The sequence below is a fragment of the Caretta caretta genome, chromosome 10 (assembly GCF_965140235.1).
Source record: "Caretta caretta isolate rCarCar2 chromosome 10, rCarCar1.hap1, whole genome shotgun sequence".
Lineage (NCBI taxonomy): Eukaryota > Metazoa > Chordata > Testudines > Cheloniidae > Caretta > Caretta caretta.
Window position 1 is genome coordinate 50,006,016 of NC_134215.1, and position 22,054 is coordinate 50,028,069.

Below are 22,054 nucleotides of genomic sequence, written 5' to 3' on the forward strand. Positions count from 1 at the left end.
TACTTTTATCTCCCTCCTGAGCTACCTTTAACTTAAATGGCAGTTAATGCCTTCTCTGATTTTCTTTCCCCATTTCAAATATATATTACAACTATAAATGTATACTTCATACCTTTACCACTTTTGCTGTAATACATATTCTCTCTTGGTAGAGATCGAGAGGAGAGGCTGGCAGCTCTCACTGCAGCTCAACAAGAAGCAATGGAGGAGCTACAGAAAAAGATTCAGCTGAAGGTATAAAGGGAGTAATAGTCTTTCTAACTGAAAATACATTTTATTTAAAACAGAATTTCCACAACGTTATTTTCTTTAAGTACATTTTATTTAGCAAAGTCATTACAGTAGAGCCATATCATACCTTGAATTTTGCTACTGTAGTTCAGGATTTTTATCTAGACATCTGGCTTATGAAGATGGGTCTGATTTTGCTCTCACTGACACTGTAAATCAGAAATAATACCATAGAAGTCAATGGAATTACATTAGGGTAAACCTAGTGTGGGATCAAAGTTAGGTCTAAATGATTTTGTACTTTTGAAGAAAGTCAAAATAATTTTGAATTTCTAATCTTACTATTAAAATGAAATTCTGGCAAAAATAAACGTCTTGGTAAAAAAAAAATTAAAACTGAAATGTACAGTTTGGTGAAAACAGTCTACACACCAGAGTTACACAGAAGAGGACCTGGGAAATGATGCCATTTTATGGGTCTTCACAAGTATCAGTAATGGAAGTATGGCATGTTCCTTCCTCTTCACTGCATAGAATATGGTCCCAGTCTTGCAACTGGATCCACTCAGATGCCTGTCAATTTCACTGGGTCTCTGCAGAAACACAGGGTTCCTCCAGTCATGTGGAATCAGTTGTAGGATTGGGAATGTTAGGTAGGATGCTGCAGTATGGCAAAACAGCTTGTGAAACTCCTACCTTATAAAGGACCAAAGACCAAATGATAAGAAGTTTGAACATATATCTATTCTATTTTGAGAGGCATAGAGATTTCCAAAGTACTAAGTGCTGTTTTTGAATTTCTGGTGAAATGAGAAAATAAAACCTTTATCAAAGTCACAGAATATTAGTAGTAGTAATAGCATGATAGGAGTACCTACTAGTCTCCACCAGGATCTGGGGCCCATTGCGGTAGGTCTATACAATCGTATAATTTTAAAAAACAGACTGTTCTTTCATCTCTAAGTAATTGTCTACTGTTGATCCCACTAATTAAGAAGCACTTTTGCTACACGTGCTCCTATTGTGAAATGTCATTGTTTGTCATACAGTTGATGCTTATAAGCCAATTTCTAGTATTGGGTAATATATAGGGTTTGGGCCATCCTTGTTGTGGTTGATAAACAAAGCATTGTTTGAAAGGGTCTAGAGACTGTAATCCCTATTGCAATCTAAATATTAATAATAAATCATTTATACCATTGTAACTGATGCCATTTTGCTTTCAGTTCATCAGAGCAAGCATGATTACACCAGTAATGTCTGTATGGATTCTGTCTCGGAATTCTTCCTGAGGAAGAAATACAACATGAGCTCAGAAACTAAATGCAACAGAAAACCATAGGACTAGATTTACCAAAGATGATGGAGTGATACTAGTCTACATAAATAACAGTATAGTGTTAATATTTTAAATTATATCACTAAGTAATAACACATCCTTTTTGGCATTTTGGAAGGTATTATACATAAGTTTCAACTTAACTTTTCATCATCTAGAACTAGACAGTACTTAATAAACCTTGGTATTTCTGAACATTATTCATTTCTGTTTATTTTTATTTCATGTTGTTTACCATTTGTTGTTTTATTTAGCATGACGAAAGCATTCGGAGACACATGGAACAAATTGAACAGAGGAAAGAAAAGGCAGCTGAATTAAGCAGTGGCAGACATGCTAATACTGATTATGCACCTAAACTTACACCATATGAACGAAAAAAGCAGTGTTCATTATGCAGTGTCTTGGTAAGTTGCATTGAAGGAATGCTATCAAAAGTAATGGGCCTAGCTAAGCTTTCGATCTACCAGTTTTGTTGTGGTTTGCAGGCATGAATGTATTGTAAATGGAGTACTGCCCCACCATTCTCCCCCTGCTTCCTCGCTTTTGTGAACAGACAAAGTAATGATCAGATCTCTGAACTGTAGCAGATTTTGTGGGATCTTCGGCATTGAAGTTGCATTAGGTTGCTGTTCCGTTGCACTGACAAGACAAGCAATGGTCCAGAAACAGGGAGAGAGAATCAAGTAGCCTAGGGCACCGTTCACTGAGCTGGAGCTAGGAGGTCTCGCCTCCCTTGTACTGATTGCTGTTTTTTTCTGTCTACTGTAGACTCCTTATAATTGAGCAAGGGCTTCATAACCTACCCAAGAAGTCAGTCAAGCATCATTTCTTCATTTTATAAATAAGTTCACTGAAAGATTTCACAAGGTCACTTCAAGGAGAGCTGAGAATAAAAACCTAGTTTTTATCATATCGTAGACCTAAGTCTTGTCCACTCAGCCACACTGCCTGTCAGAATGAATGTGCCAGATCTATGTGCTCAGCTATCCTGTCTCTAAATAACCACTATTCTAGCCACCATACCACACTCCCTTCCCAGAACCTGAATAGAAACCAAGATTCTTGATCTCCATCATTTTGCTGTTGTCTAAGAGATAATTGTGCAACTTGCTGGCAAAATGTATATCAATTCCTTCTCTACTGGTAGATCCAAATAGAGGATAACAGTTCAAGGGGTAGAGGTCCATGCTGGAGATTTCATGGTCCAGAGTTCAAACCTTGCTGACAATCCAAATAGGTCTTCCTTCTCATTGCACACGATGGAATTTGTTTTCCCAGGTTTTTGTTTAAAACTGGTTTATTCATGCAGTGAGAAAATACCCTTAAAACAGGTTTTATAGTTAAAACAGTTATAATATGTTAATTATCGTACAACATAAAATAAAACATAAATGTTCCATATTTTAATCATTTGCCAATATTGCTTGCTTGTGTCATTCATTGGCAAGCTTGAAGATTAAGAGGTATGGTATTGACATTTACAAGAACCCTTCTTTCTGACAGAGTAAACGGGTGTTCATGACTGTACACTTGGCTATGGAGTAGTCTCTGCATGCATGTTACCAGGGAGGCTTGCATAGTTTCTGTGGACTATAACCCAGAGACAAGGTGGTTGAGGTAATATATTTTATTGGACCAACTTCTGTTGGTGAAAAAGACACTGTTTCAAGCTACACAGAGCTCTTCTTCAGGTCAAGAGCTCTGTGTAGCTCAAAAGCATGTCTCTTTCACCAAAAGAAATTGGTCCAATAAAAGATATTACTTCACCCACCTTGTCTCTCTAATATCCTGAGACCGACTACATTGCTGGCTACAACAACACTGTAAGCACAGAGATAGTTCAGTGGCTGAATGCCCTGGATTGGTTTACATATCACAGAGAGACATGTAGCTCTTACTACCAGTACCTCGGATCTTGCTACTGCTTAGTAGAGTGCAATATCCGTGATTCATGTGGGCTAAACATGAGCATTGCTCTTAGCTTATTAGCTGAATTCCAGTCTGTATTTCTAGGCTTCATCTGCACCAGACAAAGTTGGTGTTGTCACCCTCTTGTGCTGTGCCTAGAACATCTGTATCATACCTCATGTCCAAACACGGAATTATTCCAAATGGTATACAGCCATTTACACCATTTTTGGAATAAACTTGCTTTGAGCAAGAATAAACAACTTGGGGTCCTCCACTATGCCAGTCTCCACTAGAACAGTGCCGTGGGTTGGAAACTATTGGCATGATAACACCAAAACCATAAAATGGTGGAATTCTAATTAGGTGGGTGGCCCTTCATTCTCTTGTGTGCAGCTGTCCACGTGCGCACCTTAGAACTATCCACAGACTACCTGAATGGAGCTCGCGGACCACTGGTGTCCGTGGACCACAGTTTGAGAACCTCTGTCTTAAGGGCTTTTACATGTTTATATTTTGCCATTTTTTAAATACATGTTCATGTTTTGTTACAATACCATGAAATTTAAGATTTAAATATCTGAAACTGTGAAATTCAAGATTTTTAAAATGCTATGACCATAAAATTTACGAAAATGGACCATGAACTTGGTAGGGCCCTAATCGTCATTTATTCTCATTTCAGATTTCCTCAGAGGTGTATCTTTTTAGCCACATTAAGGGGAAAAAACACCAACAAGCAGTGAGAGAAAATAGCAGCATCCAAGGACGAGAGCTTTCAGATGAAGAAGTGGTATGTTTTGTAAAAGATTTTAATATTAATATTAATATTCTTCTGGTTTACAGTGCCATCTGAAATGTAATACTTTAAGACAGATTTGAAAATTCTCACAGAACTAAGAACATAAAAAGTCAGGTATGAAATAAGATGTACTATTGATAGCAATGCTGACTTCTTTGAATATGGAATGTTAAAAAAAAAAAAAATGGAACATTCAAATACAATTATTCCAGTAAGTGTCAGATAAATAGATTTTCTATAGAAAATGGTGCAATGTATATAAATTAACTTTGTTTTCTAATAAGGTATTTTTTTCTATCCATCTAACCCAGTGGTTTTCATCCAATGGTCTGCAGACCCTAGGGGTCCTCAGTCTATGTCTAAGATTTCCAAAGAGGTCCACACCTTGATAATTTTGTAGGGGTCCTCAAATGAAAAAGTTGAAAACCACTGATCTAACCTATCCTGTGCTTATCACTGTGGTATTTGAGTGCTTTCCTATTGTCTTTTATATACAGTAAAACCTGCCAAGAGCAACCACTCATGGGAGTTAGCAAAAGTGGTTGCTTGTAAGAGGTGGTCTCTCTTCAAAGGTTTGCACACTGGCGAGCGGTGGTGTTCCATGGCCTCTGCAAGTAGTTGCTTGTGACAGGTGGTCTCTCTTCAGAGGTGGTCTCTAAAGCAGGTTTTACTGTATAATTTTTCTGTCCGTTCACAGAAGTTATTGATTTATTATGAGAAGGCTGTGCCAAGTGAGTCTGGCCTTTTGTTCTGCAGGTGCTGAGGTTAGTGGTCATTGTGTTGTGTTTGAGGAATAGGCTCTTTCTTCTCTATATTTCCTCTGCACCTCTCTAAACTCTACTCACACCACATTTTTATTTTTATTTTATTTTTTTACAGTAATACCCAATTTTGGTATAGCTGCAAAACAGGACACAAAAAGGGCCCCTACATCTTAACAAGTAAAACAGCAACACACACATCACACACATGCTAACTACACACAAAAAACCCAGGTCCCCATCCCAAAATAGTGTGTATTCTTGTCCCCAGCCTAGTCTCCTTTAGTTCTTCAATCAACCTCCTAGCTATCCTGCAGTCATGTCCCTTCCCATCTCCCCCTTCCTACCAGAATCACCTGGAAAAATAGGTGGATCTTGCAGCGTGTCCTGAAAGTAGGTTGGTCGATCCTTCTGTCTGTTGTATTTATATGGCCCTCATCACCGTAGTATATGAGCACCTCACGATCTTCAATGTGTTTATCCTCACAACTCCCCTGTGAGGTATCAAATCCAGGCTCTGGGACATGAAGATGGCTTTGGATTTCACTTCCTTTCTTGATCTAGAATGACTTGCTGTCAGCCCTCTCCATTTATGAGGAGGAATCTGTTGGCATGAGTGCCTCAGATGACCTCAGCTATCATTGTGATACACAAGGAGAGACATAGTCTTGCAAACAGCTGACCCCAAACTATTTAAGGCTCTAAAGATGAAAACTAATGCCTTAAACTTCACTTGGGAAACAGTCTCAGTAGCCAGAACAGATCTCAGGACACAGCATAGTGTGGTCTTTGCTTGAGCAGACATTAAACAAGTAGGCTGCCCATTTCTATGCTAGTTGCAGTTTCCAAACAATTGGAAAGGATAGCCCCATTACTATAATCTACCTTTGTAGTGACAAAGGTGTAGATAATATGGTGAAACTGCACCCAAAAGAAGAAAACATAACCTCCTTCCCAAATACACATGATAGGCACACTTAACAATTGTTGATACCTGTGACTCCAGCAGCTGCCAGGAACCCAGCAAAATCCATAAGTTATGAATATGAGAAACAAGCCATGGACTCTTCCTAGCAATCTGGAAAGCTGGTATAATTTCCACTGATTCCTCTGCTTAATTCCCTCATTGTGTAAAATTCACTTTAGTCTTGTCTAGGTTGAGTATCATCAATCTAGTTTACAGAAAGACAGAGCAGAGCCATTCAAGTGCAAACTTGCCAGTCCCTGCTAGGGTCTGCAAATGTGTTGTCTGCACCTCCTGGTCGATAGTGCTGAAGGGAGCAGTATTAAATTGTTTTTCCACAACATTCTTGATAATTTCCCACAGATATTAGGGATTCAAGATGGGACAGTAGTTATAGAGATTGCCCTTATCAAAAAGAAAAGGAGTACTTGTGGCACCTTAGAGACTAACCAATTTATTTGAGCATGAGCTTTCGTGAGCTGTCAGGTGCCACAAGTACTCCTTTTCTTTTTGCGAATAGAGACTAACACGGCTGTTACTCTGAAACCTGCCCTTATCAAGTAATCATGGAGCAGGTCCTCAAGGAATCCATTTTGAAGCACTTGAATCATAGAATCATTGAATATCAGGGTTGGAAGGGACCTCAGGAGGTCATCTAGTCCAACCCCCTGCTCAAAAGCAGGACCAATCCCCAGTTAAATCATCCCAGCCAGGGCTTTGTCAAGCCTGACCTTAAAAACTTCTAAGGAAGGAGATTCTACCACCTCCCTAGGTAACGCATTCTAGTGTTTCACCACCCTCCTAGTGAAAAAGTTTTTCCCAATATCCAACCTAAACCTCCCCCACTGCAACTTGAGACCATTACTCCTTGTCCTGTCCTCTTCTACCACTGAGAATAGTCTAGAACCATCCTCTCTGGAACCACCTCTCAGGTAGTTGAAAGCAGCTATCAAATCCCCCCTCATTCTTCTCTTCTGCAGACTAAACAATCCCAGTTCCCTCAGCCTCTCCTCATAAGTCATGTGTTCCAGACCCCTAATCATTTTTGTTGCCCTTCGCTGGACTCTTTCCAATTTATCCACATCCTTCTTGTAGTGTGGGGCCCAAAACTGGACACAGTACTCCAGATGAGGCCTCACCAATGTTGAATAGAGGGGGACGATCACGTCCCTCGTTCTGCTCGCTATGCCCCTACTTATACATCCCAAAATGCCATTGGCCTTCTTGGCAACAAGGGCACACTGCTGACTCATATCCAGCTTCTCATCCACTGTCACCCCTAGTTCCTTTTTCGCAGAACTGCTGCCTAGCCATTCGGTCCCTAGTGTATAGCTGTGCATTGGGTTCTTCCGTCCTAAGTGCAGGACCCTGCACTTATCCTTATTGAACCTCATCAGATTTCTTTTGGCCCAATCCTCCAATTTGTCTAGGTCCTTCTGTATCCTATCCCTGCCCTCCAGCGTATCTACCACTCCTCCCAGTTTAGTATCATCCGCAAATTTGCTGAGAGTGCAATCCACACCATCCTCCAGATCATTTATGAAGATATTGAACAAAACCGGCCCCAGGACCGACCCCTGGGGCACTCCACTTGACACCGGCTGCCAACTAGACATGGAGCCATTGATCACTACCCGTTGAGCCCGACAATCTAGCCAACTTTCTACCCACCTTATAGTGCATTCATCCAGCCCATACTTCTTTAACTTGCTGACAAGAATACTGTGGGAGACCGTGTCAAAAGCTTTGCTAAAGTCAAGAAACAATACATTTACTGCTTTCCCTTCATCCACAGAACCAGTAATCTCATCATAGAAGGCGATTAGATTAGTCAGGCATGACCTTCCCTTGGTGAATCCATGCTGACTGTTCCTGATCACTTTCCTCTCATGTAAGTGCTTCAGGATTGATTCTTTGAGGACCTGCTCCATGATTTTTCCAGGGACTGAGGTGAGGCTGACTGGCCTGTAGTTCCCTGGATCCTCCTTCTTCCCTTTTTTAAAGATGGGCACTACATTAGCCTTTTTCCAGTCATCCAGGACTTCCCCCGTTCGCCACGAGTTTTCAAAGATAATGGCCAATGGCTTTGCAATCACAGCCGCCAATTCCTTTAGCACTCTCGGATGCAACTCTGAGGCCCCATGGACTTGTGCACGTCCAGTTTTTCTAAATAGTCCCTAACCACCTCTTTCTCCACAGAGGGCTGGCCCTCTATTCCCCATGTTGTGATGCCCAGCGCAGCAGTCTGGGAGCTGACCTTGTTAGTGAAGGTGATCAAGAACAGTCAACCTGGAATCACCAAGGGCAAGTCATGCCTGACCAACCTGATTGCCTTCTATGATGAGATAACTCCCTGTGTGGATATGGGGAAAGCCGTGGATGTAACATATCTTGACTTTAGCAAAGCTTTTGATACGATCTCCCACAATATTCTTGGCAGCAAGTTAAAGAAGTATGGATTGGATGAATGGACTGTAAGGTAGATAGAAAGCTGGCTAGATTGTCGGGCTCAACAGGTAGTCATCAACGGCTCGATGTCTAATCGGCAGCCGGTATCAAGTGGAGTGTCCCAGGGGTCGGTCCTGGGGCCAGTTTTGTTCAACATCTTTATTAATGATCTGGATGATGGGATGAATTGCACCCTCAGCAAGTTCACAGATGACACTAACCTGGCAGAAGAGGTAGATATCCTAAAGGGTAGAGATAGGGTCCAGAGTGACCTAGACAAATTGGAGGATTGGGCCAAAAGAAATCTGATGAGGTTCAACAAGGACAAGTGCAGAGTCTTGCACTTAGGACGGAAGAATCCCAGGCTACAGGCTGGGGACCGACTGGCTAAGCAGCAGTTCTGCAGAAAAGGACCTGGGGATTACAGTGGATGAGAAACTGGATATGAGTCAGCGGTGTGCCCTTGTTGCCAAGAAGGCTAATGGCATATTGGGCTGTATTAATAGGAACATTTGCCAGCAGATCGAGGGAAGTGATTATTCCCCTCTCTTCGGCACTGGTGAGGCCATACCTGGAATATTGTGTCCAGTTTTGGTCCCCCCACTACAGAAGGGAAGTGGAAAAATTGGAGAGAGTCCAGCGGAGGGCAACGAAAATGATTAGGGGGCTGGGGCACATGACTTACGAGGAGAGGCTGAGGGAACTTGGGTTATTTAGTCTGCAGAAGAGTGAGGGGGGATTTGATAGCAGCCTTCAACTACCGGAAGGGGGGTTCCAAAGAGGATGGAGCTAGGTTGTTCTCAGTGATGGCAGATGACAGAACAAGAAGCAGCGGTCTCAGGTTGCAGTGGGGGAGGTTTAGGTTGGATATTAGGAAAAACTTTTTCACTAGGAGGGTGGTGAAGCACTGGAATGGGTTACCTAGGGAGGTGGTGGAATCTCCATCCTTAGAGGTTTTTAAGGCCCAGCTTCACAAAGCCCTGGCTGGGATGATTTAGTTGGGGTTGGTCCTGCTTTGAGCAGGGAATTGGACTAGATGACCTCCTGAGGTCTCTTCCAACCCTAATATTCTATGATTCTATGAATAGCTTTTTAGTAACAACTTTAAAAGAATTGGCACTTTGCTGTCTCTTCAGAAGGCATTGAGAAACAACTTTCTTTCTTTTTACAGCAACTCAAAAAGCTATGCTGTCTCCAATTTAAAATTGTTGTGTGGTTTATCTCCACTGCCACAGCATGGCAGACCTGGAACTACAGTGTTATGTCAAGGCGAATTCTGTGAGAAACAGTTCAACTGTGACACCTCGCCTCTAAGCTGTGTCCATCTGGAGGATTTGTGAATCAGCCACATGGTGTTCCCATCTCATATTTACTAAGAAATACTGCTTAAGCTGGGTCTCCAGAGCTGATTCAGATTTGACTTTAGTGTTACAAAATCTGTTTCCAAGCTAGGTGCACCAAATGTTTTCACCCCATAGGGTTTATTTATTTTAGGATGTCTATTTATTTTGCCAACTGTGGCGTTTGGGGAGGTATTTTGTGTGTGCATGTGCACAAGCACATACATAAGTATATATTTGTTGATATTTGTATTAGTTAAGGTATTTTCTTTGGATTTTGTTTTTCACAACATGTAGCAGTTTTTTCTAATTTTTTTCTGCAGGGAAATGTATAAGTTTCCAAGAGCTGCAACCCACTGATATGGCTGTCTTTGGAGAAGGGATCATTGTAATTACAGAGAAAGACATCTTGGTGGATTGCAACTCACCTGTTTCCCTAATCACAGGTTGAGGTTTCTCTAGCTCTGTATTTTCTGTAATTTTAAGATGGCTATTATAATGGGAGTGTTTTCACTTCCTATTTGAGTGGAATTGATTATTAGGCAATAGGTGTAACTTAATTACCTCAGTGGCAGGCTTCCTGCTGAGTCCAGTCTTAGAATTGTGAGCTGTGAAAGTTCCCAGCAAACTCACAAGCAAGCACATAGATTACCATTCTTGGATCCATCAGTTTGTACGCTGACAGTCACAGGTACCTAATTATCTTGTACGCTTCTCCCTGCTAACTGAACAATGGTAGTTCTTCCTTTTAGCTGCTTGGCCACTGCCTCCCTTTAAAACACGAGGAAATAAAAGTAAAATAGATTTTTCCTTTGTCTGAATGTTATACACCAATCACAGCATTTAATAACATAGCTCTTCTAGAGAAAGGAACCATGTGAGGGTGTCTGCTCTAGTGCCCCAGACTGAGGCCCTGTCTGCAGTCGAGAGCTTACAGCGGCACAGCTGTACCGATACTGCTGCGCTGCTGTAAGATCTCCCGTGTAGCCATTCTATGACAACGGGAGAGAGCTCTCCTGTCGACATAATTAAACCACGCCCAACGAGCAGCAGTAGCTATTTTGCCCGCTGACATAGCACTGTCCACACTGACGTTTCTGTCGCTGTAACTTATGTCGCTCAGGAGGATGTCTTTTTCACGCCCCTGAGCAACATAGCGATAAATGTGCAGACATACCTTGAAAGACATGAATCCACTAGTGCAGTCGTGGGCAGTCTGCTGGCTGCATGCAGCCCATCAGGTTAATCTGATTGCGGGTCGCGAGACATTTTGCTGACGTTGATCGTCCTCAGGCACCACCCCCTGCAGCTCCCAGTGGCCTCGGTTCTCTGTTCCTGGCCAATGGGAGCTATAGGAAGCAGTGCCTGCAGGCAAAGGGGCCGCAGGGACGTGCTGGCCACCACTTCCCACAGCTCCCATTGGCCGGGAACAGAGAACCAAGGACACTGGGAGCTGCGAGAGTCAGTGCCTGCAGATGATCAAGGCCAGCAAAATGTCTTGTGGCCCGCAATCAGATTACCCTGATGGGCTGTATGTTGCCTGTGGGCTGCAGGTTGCCCACCACTGCACTAGAGGGCACAGAGACTGTATTGTCTTGTGGATTTATAAGAAGGAGGCAGTCTGGACTCTTAGGTTATGTCTACATTGCCACTTACGTCGGCAAAACTTATGTCGCTCAGGGGTGTGAATATTCCACACACACCCCTAAGTGACATAAGTTACACCGACATACGCCCTAGTGCATACAGTGCTATGTTGGCGGGAGAGCTTCTCCCACCAACATAGCTTATGCCGCTCGCGGGGGGTGGGTTGTTGTTTTTTTTATGCCAATGGGCAAGCTCTCTCCTGTCAGTATAGAGCATCTTCACCACATGTGCTGCAATAGTGCACTGCAGCACTGTACATGTAGACATGGCCTTGGAATTAAGGCTTTATTAGAACTGAAACAGAATTACATAAGACAAAGGAGACCCATGTGCTCCTAGCCGTGAATCTGGAGAAGCTGATACTAGTCCACTTCCAACCTGTTCTTCCTAGCATGTGCTCTATTCTGAAAGGTACAGTACATACTCCTAACATCTCCTCTTTCCAGCAAAAGCAATCCCAAACAATTTAAGATATATACCAACTGTTTCTCTACAAATGCCATAATATACTCAACTTTATTAACGGTGCTCTGCTGCGAGGAACCTCTTCAGTTCTTGTACTAGCTGAATCAGCAAACTGCTCTGTTTGCTGATCTGAAGAATTCTCAGTGATTTTCTCAGTGCTTTGTCCTGTAGCTCTCAGTGAAGTATCTGCCTCTTCACCTCCCTCTTCACAGGAAGATGTTGCAGATGAAGAGGTACCCAGTTCCTCTGAAAAGTACAGGAGTCTGTATTTAATAAGATTGTGGAGTGACCTCACAAATCTCTGCTGCCCTTTGTGCCCAACAAGTACCATCATGAATCTGTACCACACCTCTGAGCTTCAGAGGCTGTAATACACTGGGCCCTCTGTCATAATACATACTTTGTTTACACTTATCATGTTGCTTATACACATCTAAATCAGTATTGGCATTAGGGATTACTTGTAAATTAGGGACTTCCTGCCAGACAGTCTCTTTGCAGGTGATAGTTCAGGATTCATTGGTGTTGCTCTATAATTCAGTGTAGCCAAATATGGATATGTACCTGAGTCAGTGGCCTTTTTCAAAAGTCATTTAACAATTTCCACACCATTCTCTACAAGATCTTTGGATTGATGTTACCTGGGACTTGAAGTTACATGCTTAAACCCATATTCTCTAGAAAATTTTTTAAATTCATGTCCATCAAAGTGCAAACCATTATCAGACATGATAACTTCAGAGATTCCATGCCTGGAGAATTTGCACATTATTACATATTTTCATGTAGTCTTTTCTAATAAAGCAACCTCTGGAGCACCCCCCCTCTTCCGTCCAGCTAAGATTTAGTCAGGTATATAGTACTAGTCATGTCTGGCCACCCTGTGTTACCCTGTGTAAAGTCTCATCGTTAGGTGTAGCTTCAGCAAATTCATTCCACTTCCTTTCTGAGACAGGACAATTCTTTTTTATCAAGTTGACATGCACCATATCTAACTCTGTTTCTATTATAATTTTATCAAATGCTCTGGATAATGTGTCCGCTATCTCTGACTCTTTTCCTAGTTTATATACTATTGATAAATTGTATAGTTGGAGCTGGAAAAACAGTTGTATTCTGGACAAAGTGTCAGCTAACCTCTTCTTTGCAATTGATATCAGAGGCTTATGGTCTGTTTCTGCAATAATTGGTCTTCCATAAATGAATACATGGAATTTTTTACAACCCTGCACCAGGGCTAAAGTTTCCTTTTCAACTATTGTGGCATTTGTTTTTGAAAGAGCCCTGGATGCATACGCCACCAGTCTCCAATGGTCACCATATTTTTGTAGTAATGTCTTCTTTGGAGGCATCAGTGGACAATTTGGTCTGTCTCCTGTTGTCAAAATACCTTAGGATAGGGGCTTTCTAAATTAATTGTTTTAAGTTACCAAACTCTTTGTCCAGGTTAGTATCCCATTGCCAATGACTATTCTTTTGCATGAGTAGCCAGAAGTTGCTGGTTTGTGCAGCCAACTTGGGTATAAATGTACCAACAAAATTAACCATTCCTATGAACCACTGTACTCTCTCCTTATTTTCTGGGTGTTGCATATTTGTTATAGCTTGTATTCTGCTAGGATCAATACATACCCCTTGTTCAGTTAGCCTTTCTCCTAAATAGGTAATTTCTCTGAGCCTGAATTTACATTTTTGTTTATTTAGCTTCAGGCCTACTGTTTAACCTGTAATGAAATTTCTCTGTTGTACTGCCCCAGATGAGAATGTCACGTATATACACTTCTGTGCCTTCAATTCCCTCAAGTATTTGCTGCATAGTTTTATGAAAGGCTTCTGGAGCAGATTTTAGACCAAACAGTAATCAAAGAAAGCAATATCTTCCATATGGTATAATAAAAGATGCAGGTGGAAACTCTGGTTGAGTTTAGAAGAGGGTTCGAGTGGATGATGGAGAAAAGACATGAGGAGGCTGAAGGGAAAAGCTCAGACTTGCAGATGGAAGCAGGACCAAAGAACTCTGAGGGGAGACTGCTGGGTGAGGAAAGTGGACAGTGGAAGCATGTGACTAAGAGCACCAGGCGGAGGAAAAGATGGACTAGGTGAAGGAGAAACAGAGCTCAGGAACAGGTTTGTGGAGTTGGAAAATGAAGAAGGGGCACAGCAAGTGGTCACTGAAGGTGAGAGGGCAAGGAAGAAGAGAAGAGCAACTAGTCCTATAGGAAGAGGGCAAGAATCAATGGAGATAACACCAAATATGAGCCCCAGGAGGATACGGGATGGGTTGCAGAGGATTGCAAGGGACAATAGGAATCGAGAGGCTTGCAGCCAGAGGGAACAGGGGATAGACTGGAGAAACGCACCATCACCAGGAAAAGGCAGGTCTACATGATTAGGGACTCCTTACTGAGAAGAATAGACAGGCCGGTAACAAGAGCTGATCCAGAGAACAGAAGGGTGTGCTGTCTCCCAGGTGCTAAGATATGGGATGTGGACCTGAGGCTGAAGAGCATCCTAAATGGGAGTGGGAAAGAATCCGCTGATTGTCCTTCGTGTGGGAACAAATGATACGGTTAGATTCTCACTGGAACGTATCAAGGGAGACTGTGCCAGGCTGGGGAAGATGCTTAAGGAAATGGAGGCTCAGGCGATCTTCAGTGGGATTCTGCCTGTTCCTAGAGAAGGGCAACAAAGGTGTAGCAAGATTATGATGCTCAGGCAGTGGTGCTATAAGGAGGGCTTTGGGATGTATGGCCACTGGGAAGCATTCACGGACAGAGGACTATTCTCTCAGGATGGACTTCATCTGAATAAGGAGAAAAATAGACTTCTGGGATGGAGGATGGCACAACTGATCAAGAGAGCTTTAAACTAGGCATCTGGGGGACATGGTTGGGAGATGTCCAGGTAATCTCCATGCCGGATTTTAATGTTGAGAGGGAAGAAAACAAAGTCAGAAAGGATATAGCCGTGGGTAAGAGAATGGACATAAGGAGGAAGGGTATTGTACATACCAGTTTAATAGGTGATACTGGCCAGAGAATGTCTGTGCCTAATTGGGTAAAGAATGTGAGCGAGGCCAAACAGCAGAAATTAAGATGTTTGTACACTAATGCCAGGAGCCTAGGTAACAAAATGGAGGAACTAGAGCTACTGGTACAGGAAGTGAAACCAGATATTATAGGGATAACAGAAACATGGTGGAAGAGTAGTCATGACTGGAGTACAGGTATTGAAGGGTATGTGCTATTTAGGAAAGACAGAAATAAAGGCAAAGGTGGTGGAGTAGCATTGTATATCAATGATAAGGTAGATGGTAAAGAAATAAGAAGTGATGGAAAGGAAAAGACAGAGTCTGTCAGGGCAAAAATCACATTGGGGAAGAAAGCTACTAGAGCCTCCCCTGGGATAGTGCTTGGGGTGTGCTATAGACTGCTGGGATCCTATTTGGATACGGATCGAAACCTCTTTAATGTTTATAATGAAGTAAATACTAATGGGAATTGTGTGATCAAGGGAGACTTTAACTTCCCAGATATTGACTGGAGGACAAGTGCTAGTAATAATAATAGGACTCAGACTTTCCTGGATGCGATAGCTGTTGGATTCCTTCACCAAGCAGTTGCTGAACCAACAAGAGGGGATGCCATTTTAGATTTGGTTTTGGTGAGTAGTGAGGAACTCATAGAAGAAATGGTTGTAGGGGCCAACCTTGGTTCAAGCGATCATGAGCTAATTCAGTTCAAACTAAATGGAAGGATAAACAAAAATAGATCTGTGACTAGGGTTTTTGATTTCAAAAGGGCTAACTTTAAAAAATTAAGGAAATTAGTTAGGGAAGTGGATTGGACTGAAGAACTTGTGGATCTAAAGGCAGAGGAGGCCTGGAATTACTTCAAGTCAAAGTTGCAGAAACTATTAGAAGTCTGCATCCCAAGAAAGGGGAGAAAATTCCTAGGCAGGAGTTGAAGACCAAGCTGGATGAGCAAGCATCTCAGAGAGGTGATTAAGAAAAAACAGAAAGCCTACAAGGCATAGGCGTTGACTCCGTGGGTGCTCCGGGGCTGGAGCACCCACGGGGAAAAATTAGTGGGTGCTCAGCACCCACCGGCACCAGTCAACTGTTTACGGGGCCTGCAGGCCCCATCAGCTGTTCAGCGGGGCTGTCGGGGGGCGATTAGCAGTTTTTGGCAGAGCCGGGAGCCGCCGCCGATCAGCTGTTTCCAGCTCTGAGCTGCTGCGCTGATCAGCGTGGCCAAAACAGCTCTTTCCAGCAGGGCTGTTCAACTGTTTTTTGGCCACCAGCCAATCAGCAACAGGGAGTCTGCTCCTGGGGCAGGGGCTGAGTGACCCCACCACCACCAGTGCCGCCCCATCTCCTTCTCCTGCCTGCTTCTTGTGGGCAGCAGGCTGCTTTCTGTGGCTCTGCAGCCTCGCTTCAACCTCTCAGCCAACTAAAGACAGTAGCAGCAGCAGTTGATGCATCCGATGAAGTGAGCTGTAGCTCAAGAAAGCATATGCTCAAATAAATTGGTTAGTCTCTAAGGTGCCACAAGTACTCCTTTTCTTTTTGCGGATACAGACTAACACGGCTGCTACTCTGAAACCAGTTGATAAGTGTATTTCAAAGGGGGTCTTGGGGTGAGGGTGGCTGGGGGTGGGACTGAAACCTCTTCCCAGCCCCAGGTGGCTGTGCTGAGAGCTGGTATCTGGCTGCTGAAGGGGTGGCTGTCTGCGTGGGGGTGGGGGGCGTGGGCGCATTGGCTGCAGCCCAGCTCTCTGCAGCTGGCAGGGGGCTCAGTCAGAGGTGTCTCCAAAAACATCCTCCGGACCCCCGCAGCACAGAGAGACTGAGAGTAAAGCCCCTGCCGAGCAGCTGGACCAGGACGGGCATGGGTGGGGGGGATGTCTCCTGGGCTCCTGCGGGGTGCGGTGCCCCCCTGTTTGCCCTCCCTGCCCAGGCAGAGACGCCTGCCTCTTGGAGACCGTGGCAATGTCCATGCAGCTCGCTTGGTCCCTCTCCCTGGCATCTGGGTGACTGCCTTTTACGGGGTGGGGTGAGGGGGTGGAAGGGAAGAGGCAGCGGGGAAGGGATAGGACTTGGCGGGGAGAGGGAAACTCAAGCTATCAGAGGAAACCTTCCTAGCAGTACAATCTCTGCCTTGGGGTGTGAATGGAATAGTCTCCCAAGGGAAGGTCTAGTGTGTGATCCCTGGGTTACAACCTGGGCTGGAAAGAACTATCTCCTGTTTTATATGTTTAGTCCATGTGCTCTGGCAAAGACAAGTCCAAGAATCATGTGTGTGGGGGGGGGGCATTGCTGAGTCCCAGGGTTAAGTAATTCTCTGGTGATGGTCACTGAATTGCTAATTGTCATTCACATGCTGCACAATGGCTGGTGATGGTTGTGTAACGTCCACCCAGCCATTTGGCAAAGTGCCTTGTTGTTTCTGGGGAGTTGCCTTCTGGACTATTCCCAAATTTGCAGCATATTTCATTAACACCATACAGCACAATCCCATAACTTTATACACTTAAATGATATACATATTTCGACAGAACAGTGGGTTTCAGCAAATCATAACCTTTCCCATGATACCTTACATGGCATGCTTTATATGAAATATAAAGAATATATACGAATGATGAATATGGGGCTTACAGAGAACAGCATGCCACTTCCCCGAGGTATAGAGCAGTGGCTCTCAAACTTTTGTACTGGTGACTCCTTTCACATAGCAAGCCTCTGAGAGCGACCCCCCCCTCCAATAAATTAAAAATACTTTTTATATATTTAACACCATTATAAATGCTGGAGGCAAAGCAAGGTTTGGGGTGGAGGTTGACAACTCGCGACGCCCCCATGTAATAACCTCGTGAGCCCCTGAGGGGTCCCGGCCCCCAGTTTGAGAACCCCTGGTGTAGAGTGTCACAGCTAGAAACTCCAAGACTTGGGACTTTGAAAAGGAGACTGGACAAAACATGCAATAAGGATCAGCCCTGCACTGCAGGGAGATGGACTGAGCCAGGATGATCATGGAGGGCTTTTTCCCCTGTAACTTCTATAATTCCATCCCACTCTGCTGGGAGTACAAATTCTGGTACTAAAGACCTGGTGCCTGGATCCCGTATTGCCTTGCACTGGGATTGGGAATTAGTGCCCTGACATGCAACTCCTCCTATTGGGCCAGTGTAGAGCCTGCTGTTAGTACAGCTATTTGCAGGTGCCCTAGTGTTTAGCTGAACCCTTGGACTCAGTCCCTGAGGGTATCCCCACTAAACTGAGAGCTAAACTGACACTACTATCCTACTGTGTGGATCCCAGTGTGCTTGTACTGTGAATTTTTGGCATGCACACTTGGCTATATTTATCTCATTGTGCTGGTAGTGCTACTTCCTTGGTGTAATGATGACATTATGCTAAGATGAATCCTGAAAATAGTGCCCTGGTGTAATGGTCACTCTGTGCTGTTCATGTAAATCCTGCATTTTTGTATGCTGTGGTGTTGTAGCCCTGTTGTTCCCAGGAAATTAGAGAGAGAAGGTGAGTGAGGTAATATCTTTTATTGGAGCAACTTTTGTTGGTGAGAGAGAGAGACAAGCTTTGGAGCTTTCACATAGTTCTATTAGCGGGAATGTGCTAATAAAGTTTACGGATGAGACGAAGCTGGGAGGCATTGCCAATACAGAGAAGGACCGGGATATCATACAGGAAGATCTGGATTACCTTGTAAACTGGAGTAATAGTAATAGGATTAAATTTAATAGTGAAAAGTGCAAGGTCATGCGTTCAGGGATTAATAACAAGAATTTTGTTATAAACTGGGAACGCATCACTTGGAAGTAACAGAGGAGGAGAAGGACCTTGGAGTATTGATTGATCACAGAATGACTATGAGCCGCCAATGTGATATGGCTGTGAAAAAAGCTAATGTGGTCTTGGGATGCATCAGGCGAGGTATTTCCAGTAGAGATAAGGAGGTGTTAGTGCTGTTATACAAGGCACTGGAGAGACCTCATCTGGAATATTGTGTGCAGTTCTGGTCTCCCATGTTTAAGAAAGATTAATTCAAACTGGAACAGGTACAGAGAAGGGCTACAGGATGATCCAAGGAATGGAAAACCTGCCTTATGAAAGGAGTCTCAAAGAGCTTGGCTTGTTTAGCCTAACCAAAAGAAGGCTGAGGGGAGATATGATTGCTCTCTATAAATATATCAGAGGGATAAATACCATGGAAGGAGTAGAATTATTTAAGCTCAGTACCAATGTGGACACAAGAACTATTGGATATAAACTGGCCATCAGGAAGTTTAGACTTGAAATTAGATGAAGGTTTCTAACTACCAGAGGAGTGAAGTTCTGGAACAGCCTTCCAAGGGAAGCAGTGGGGGCAAAAAACATATCTGGCTTCAAGACTAAGCTTGGCAAGTTTATGGAAGGGATGATATGATGGGATAGCCTAATTTTGGCAATTAATTGATCTTCAACTACTAGCGGTAGATATGCCCAATGGCCTGTGATGGGATGTTAGATGGGGTGGGCTCTGAGTTAGTACAGAGAATTCTTTCCTGGGTGTCTGGCTGGTGAGTCTTGCCTACATGCTCAGGGTTTAGCTGATGGCCATATTTGGGGTTGGGAAAGAATTTTCCTCCAGGGCAGATTGGCAGAGGCCCTGGGGGTTTTTCGCCTTCCTCTGCAGTGTGGGGCACGGGTCACTTGCTGGAGGATTCTCTGCACGTTGAAGTCTGTAAACCACGATTTGAGGACTTCAATAGCTCAGACATAGGTTAGGGGTTTGTTACAGGAGTGAGTGGGTGAGATTCTGTGGCCTGCGTTGTGCAGGAGGTCAAACTAGATGATCATAATGGTCCCTTCTGACCTTAAAGCAGTGGTCCCCAACCTTCTTTGTGGGAATAGCATATTGCTATTGCCAAAAGACTGTGGCGGCCGCCGGACACCCCGCCGCCGAAAAGCGGCAGCAGCAAGAAGTGTCACCTCCGAAATGCCGCCGGGGTGTCCTGCAGGCACACAAAAATGCCCCGGGGGGGGCGCCATGGTGCCCAAAGGCACCGCGTTGGGGTCCCCTGCCTTAAAATCTATGTTTCTATGAAAAGTACATAATTTGGAGCTCCTCTCATCTGAGGGAATCTGTCAGAATCCAGATGGTACATCTAAAGTAATAAAATACTCTGCACCAGCCATATCTGCCAAAATGTCTTCCCGGATAGGTAACTGAAAATGCTCCCTTTTGATATATTTCTTAAACTCCTAGGATCTTGGCCTAATATCAGTGTTCCATCCTTTTTTCTACTATTACTAGTGAATGCACCCATTCTGTAAGCTCTTGTACTTTTCTAATGATGTCTGTTGTTACTGAACAATCAAGTTCTTCTTTGAGCATTTCTCTCATACTTAGCAGAATATATCTGTACTCCTGGGGGGAATTCTGAACCACTGTGTGTGTGCAGAATTCATGTCCCCTTCAGACTTCCTTGCAAAAAAATGACTTTCTGACAGGGAAGCAAAGGGAAGCTGCAAGAGCAGTCACGCACCACTCCCGAGCAGTACAGGTACATTGTTTCAGGCACCCAGAGCAGGCGACGGAGAGGTAAATCACTGCAGGGCTGGTGACACCCCAAACAGTGGCTTCTACCCTGAGCTGGGATCAGCTGCTAGTCCCAGCTGGGCTGGAGGCAGGAGAGGACAGGTATTCCTCTTCCCCTGCAAGGAGTGGCTGGGGCTGTGTCAGACCTACCCCCAGAAACCTCATGCAGCTGCAGGAAGCTCAGCATCCTCCCCTGCTTCCTTCCCCCTCACTCCTCAGCTGCAGGGGAGGGGTCACTGTGTGAGGAGCTGCTCCCCAATGTGCCCAACTCCCATGCATCTGGACCTCCCATACGCAGACACCCCTGCCAAGCCTCACCCCGTACACCCAGAACTCACCTAGCACTCCATACTCAAACCCCACCCCACTGAACCTCAACTCCTGCATCTGGAGCCCCCCTGCCTCCAGACCCCCACCCCTGTACCCAGACCACCTCCCACTGAGCTGCCTGCACTCAAACCCCCACACTTATGAGCCCCCACATCCAGACCCCCACACCACTAACCCCCAACTAGCTGCACCAACCCCCCCCCCCACCAAACCCCACTCTTGCAGCATGCAGATTCCCCCGCTGAGACCCCCACACCAAGACCCCTCCGCTGAGCCCCAACCACCTTCACCTGGAAGCCCCTGCAGTGTCGCATTGCCCCTGCACCTGGAAGCCCCCAATGAACCTGTGCATCCAGATCCCCACACTGAGCTGCCTGCACACAGATTGTCCCACACAGAACCCTGTCATCCCAAACCTGGATCACCCCATGCTGAGTCCCTTCACACTGATCTTGCCTGGTTGAGCCTGCCTGCTCACTCTTGGTTCACCTGGTGCAGAGGGGCAGGGCCCCAGGGTATTTCTGGGCCAGGGCCAGGCCTTGCGCTGTGTCAGGATTGGGCGCAGCCTCACTGCTGAGTCTGTTTCCTAGGGGTGGGGGTACAGCAGGGTGATCTCCCACCTTTGTGTAGCCAGTGGCCTGTGCTCCCCGCTACTATGCTGGAGCCTCTACATTTATTTATTAAAAATAAAACTTGCAGAATTGTGCAGAATTTTAAAATACTGTGCGCAGAAATTTTAATTTTTTGGCGCAGAATTTTTAATTTTTTGGCACAGAATGATCTTAGGAGTAAAAATTTCTAGGGCATATATGATAGGACAATGGGGTGTGTTAGTTCAATTTTATGTTCAGTTGCCAGTTTTCCTTTGCCCTCTAAAATATCCTGTTACTGTATACCTCTGTCCCTTATCTTCTCTACCATGTGCATTCTTTGTATGAGCCCAAGGGCTTGGCATATTTTTAAACCCAATATAGATGCTTTGCTCCCTTTAACTATCACAGTTTATCAATTCTGTTTGATATTTTACCTTCACTTCTAGTACACATGTACCTCTACTAGGAATGACTTCTTCGTTATAAGCTTTCCATTTAATCTGTTTTTAATTTAACCTTTTAACACTAATATATGAAACAACATTTACCTGAGCACCAGAATCCCATTAGTCTCTCAGGAAATTGTCCATTCGTCAGTTCCTTCCTCTTCAGATACAGCT

The 22,054-nt window shown here is 44.2% G+C and overlaps 1 protein-coding gene across 8 annotated transcripts in view; it reads left to right on the top strand.

The window, feature by feature from the left end:
* SCAPER (S-phase cyclin A associated protein in the ER) overlaps positions 1-22,054 on the top strand; it is a 369,412-nt gene that overhangs the window by 142,312 nt on the left and 205,046 nt on the right. For all 8 annotated transcript variants that reach the window (XM_075132981.1, XM_075132982.1, XM_075132983.1 and 5 more), the window contains exons 19-21: positions 153-234; positions 1,825-1,977; positions 4,167-4,274. In XM_075132981.1, coding sequence (XP_074989082.1) covers positions 153-234; positions 1,825-1,977; positions 4,167-4,274 — 343 coding nt within the window. The remainder of the gene's footprint in view (positions 1-152; positions 235-1,824; positions 1,978-4,166; positions 4,275-22,054) is intronic.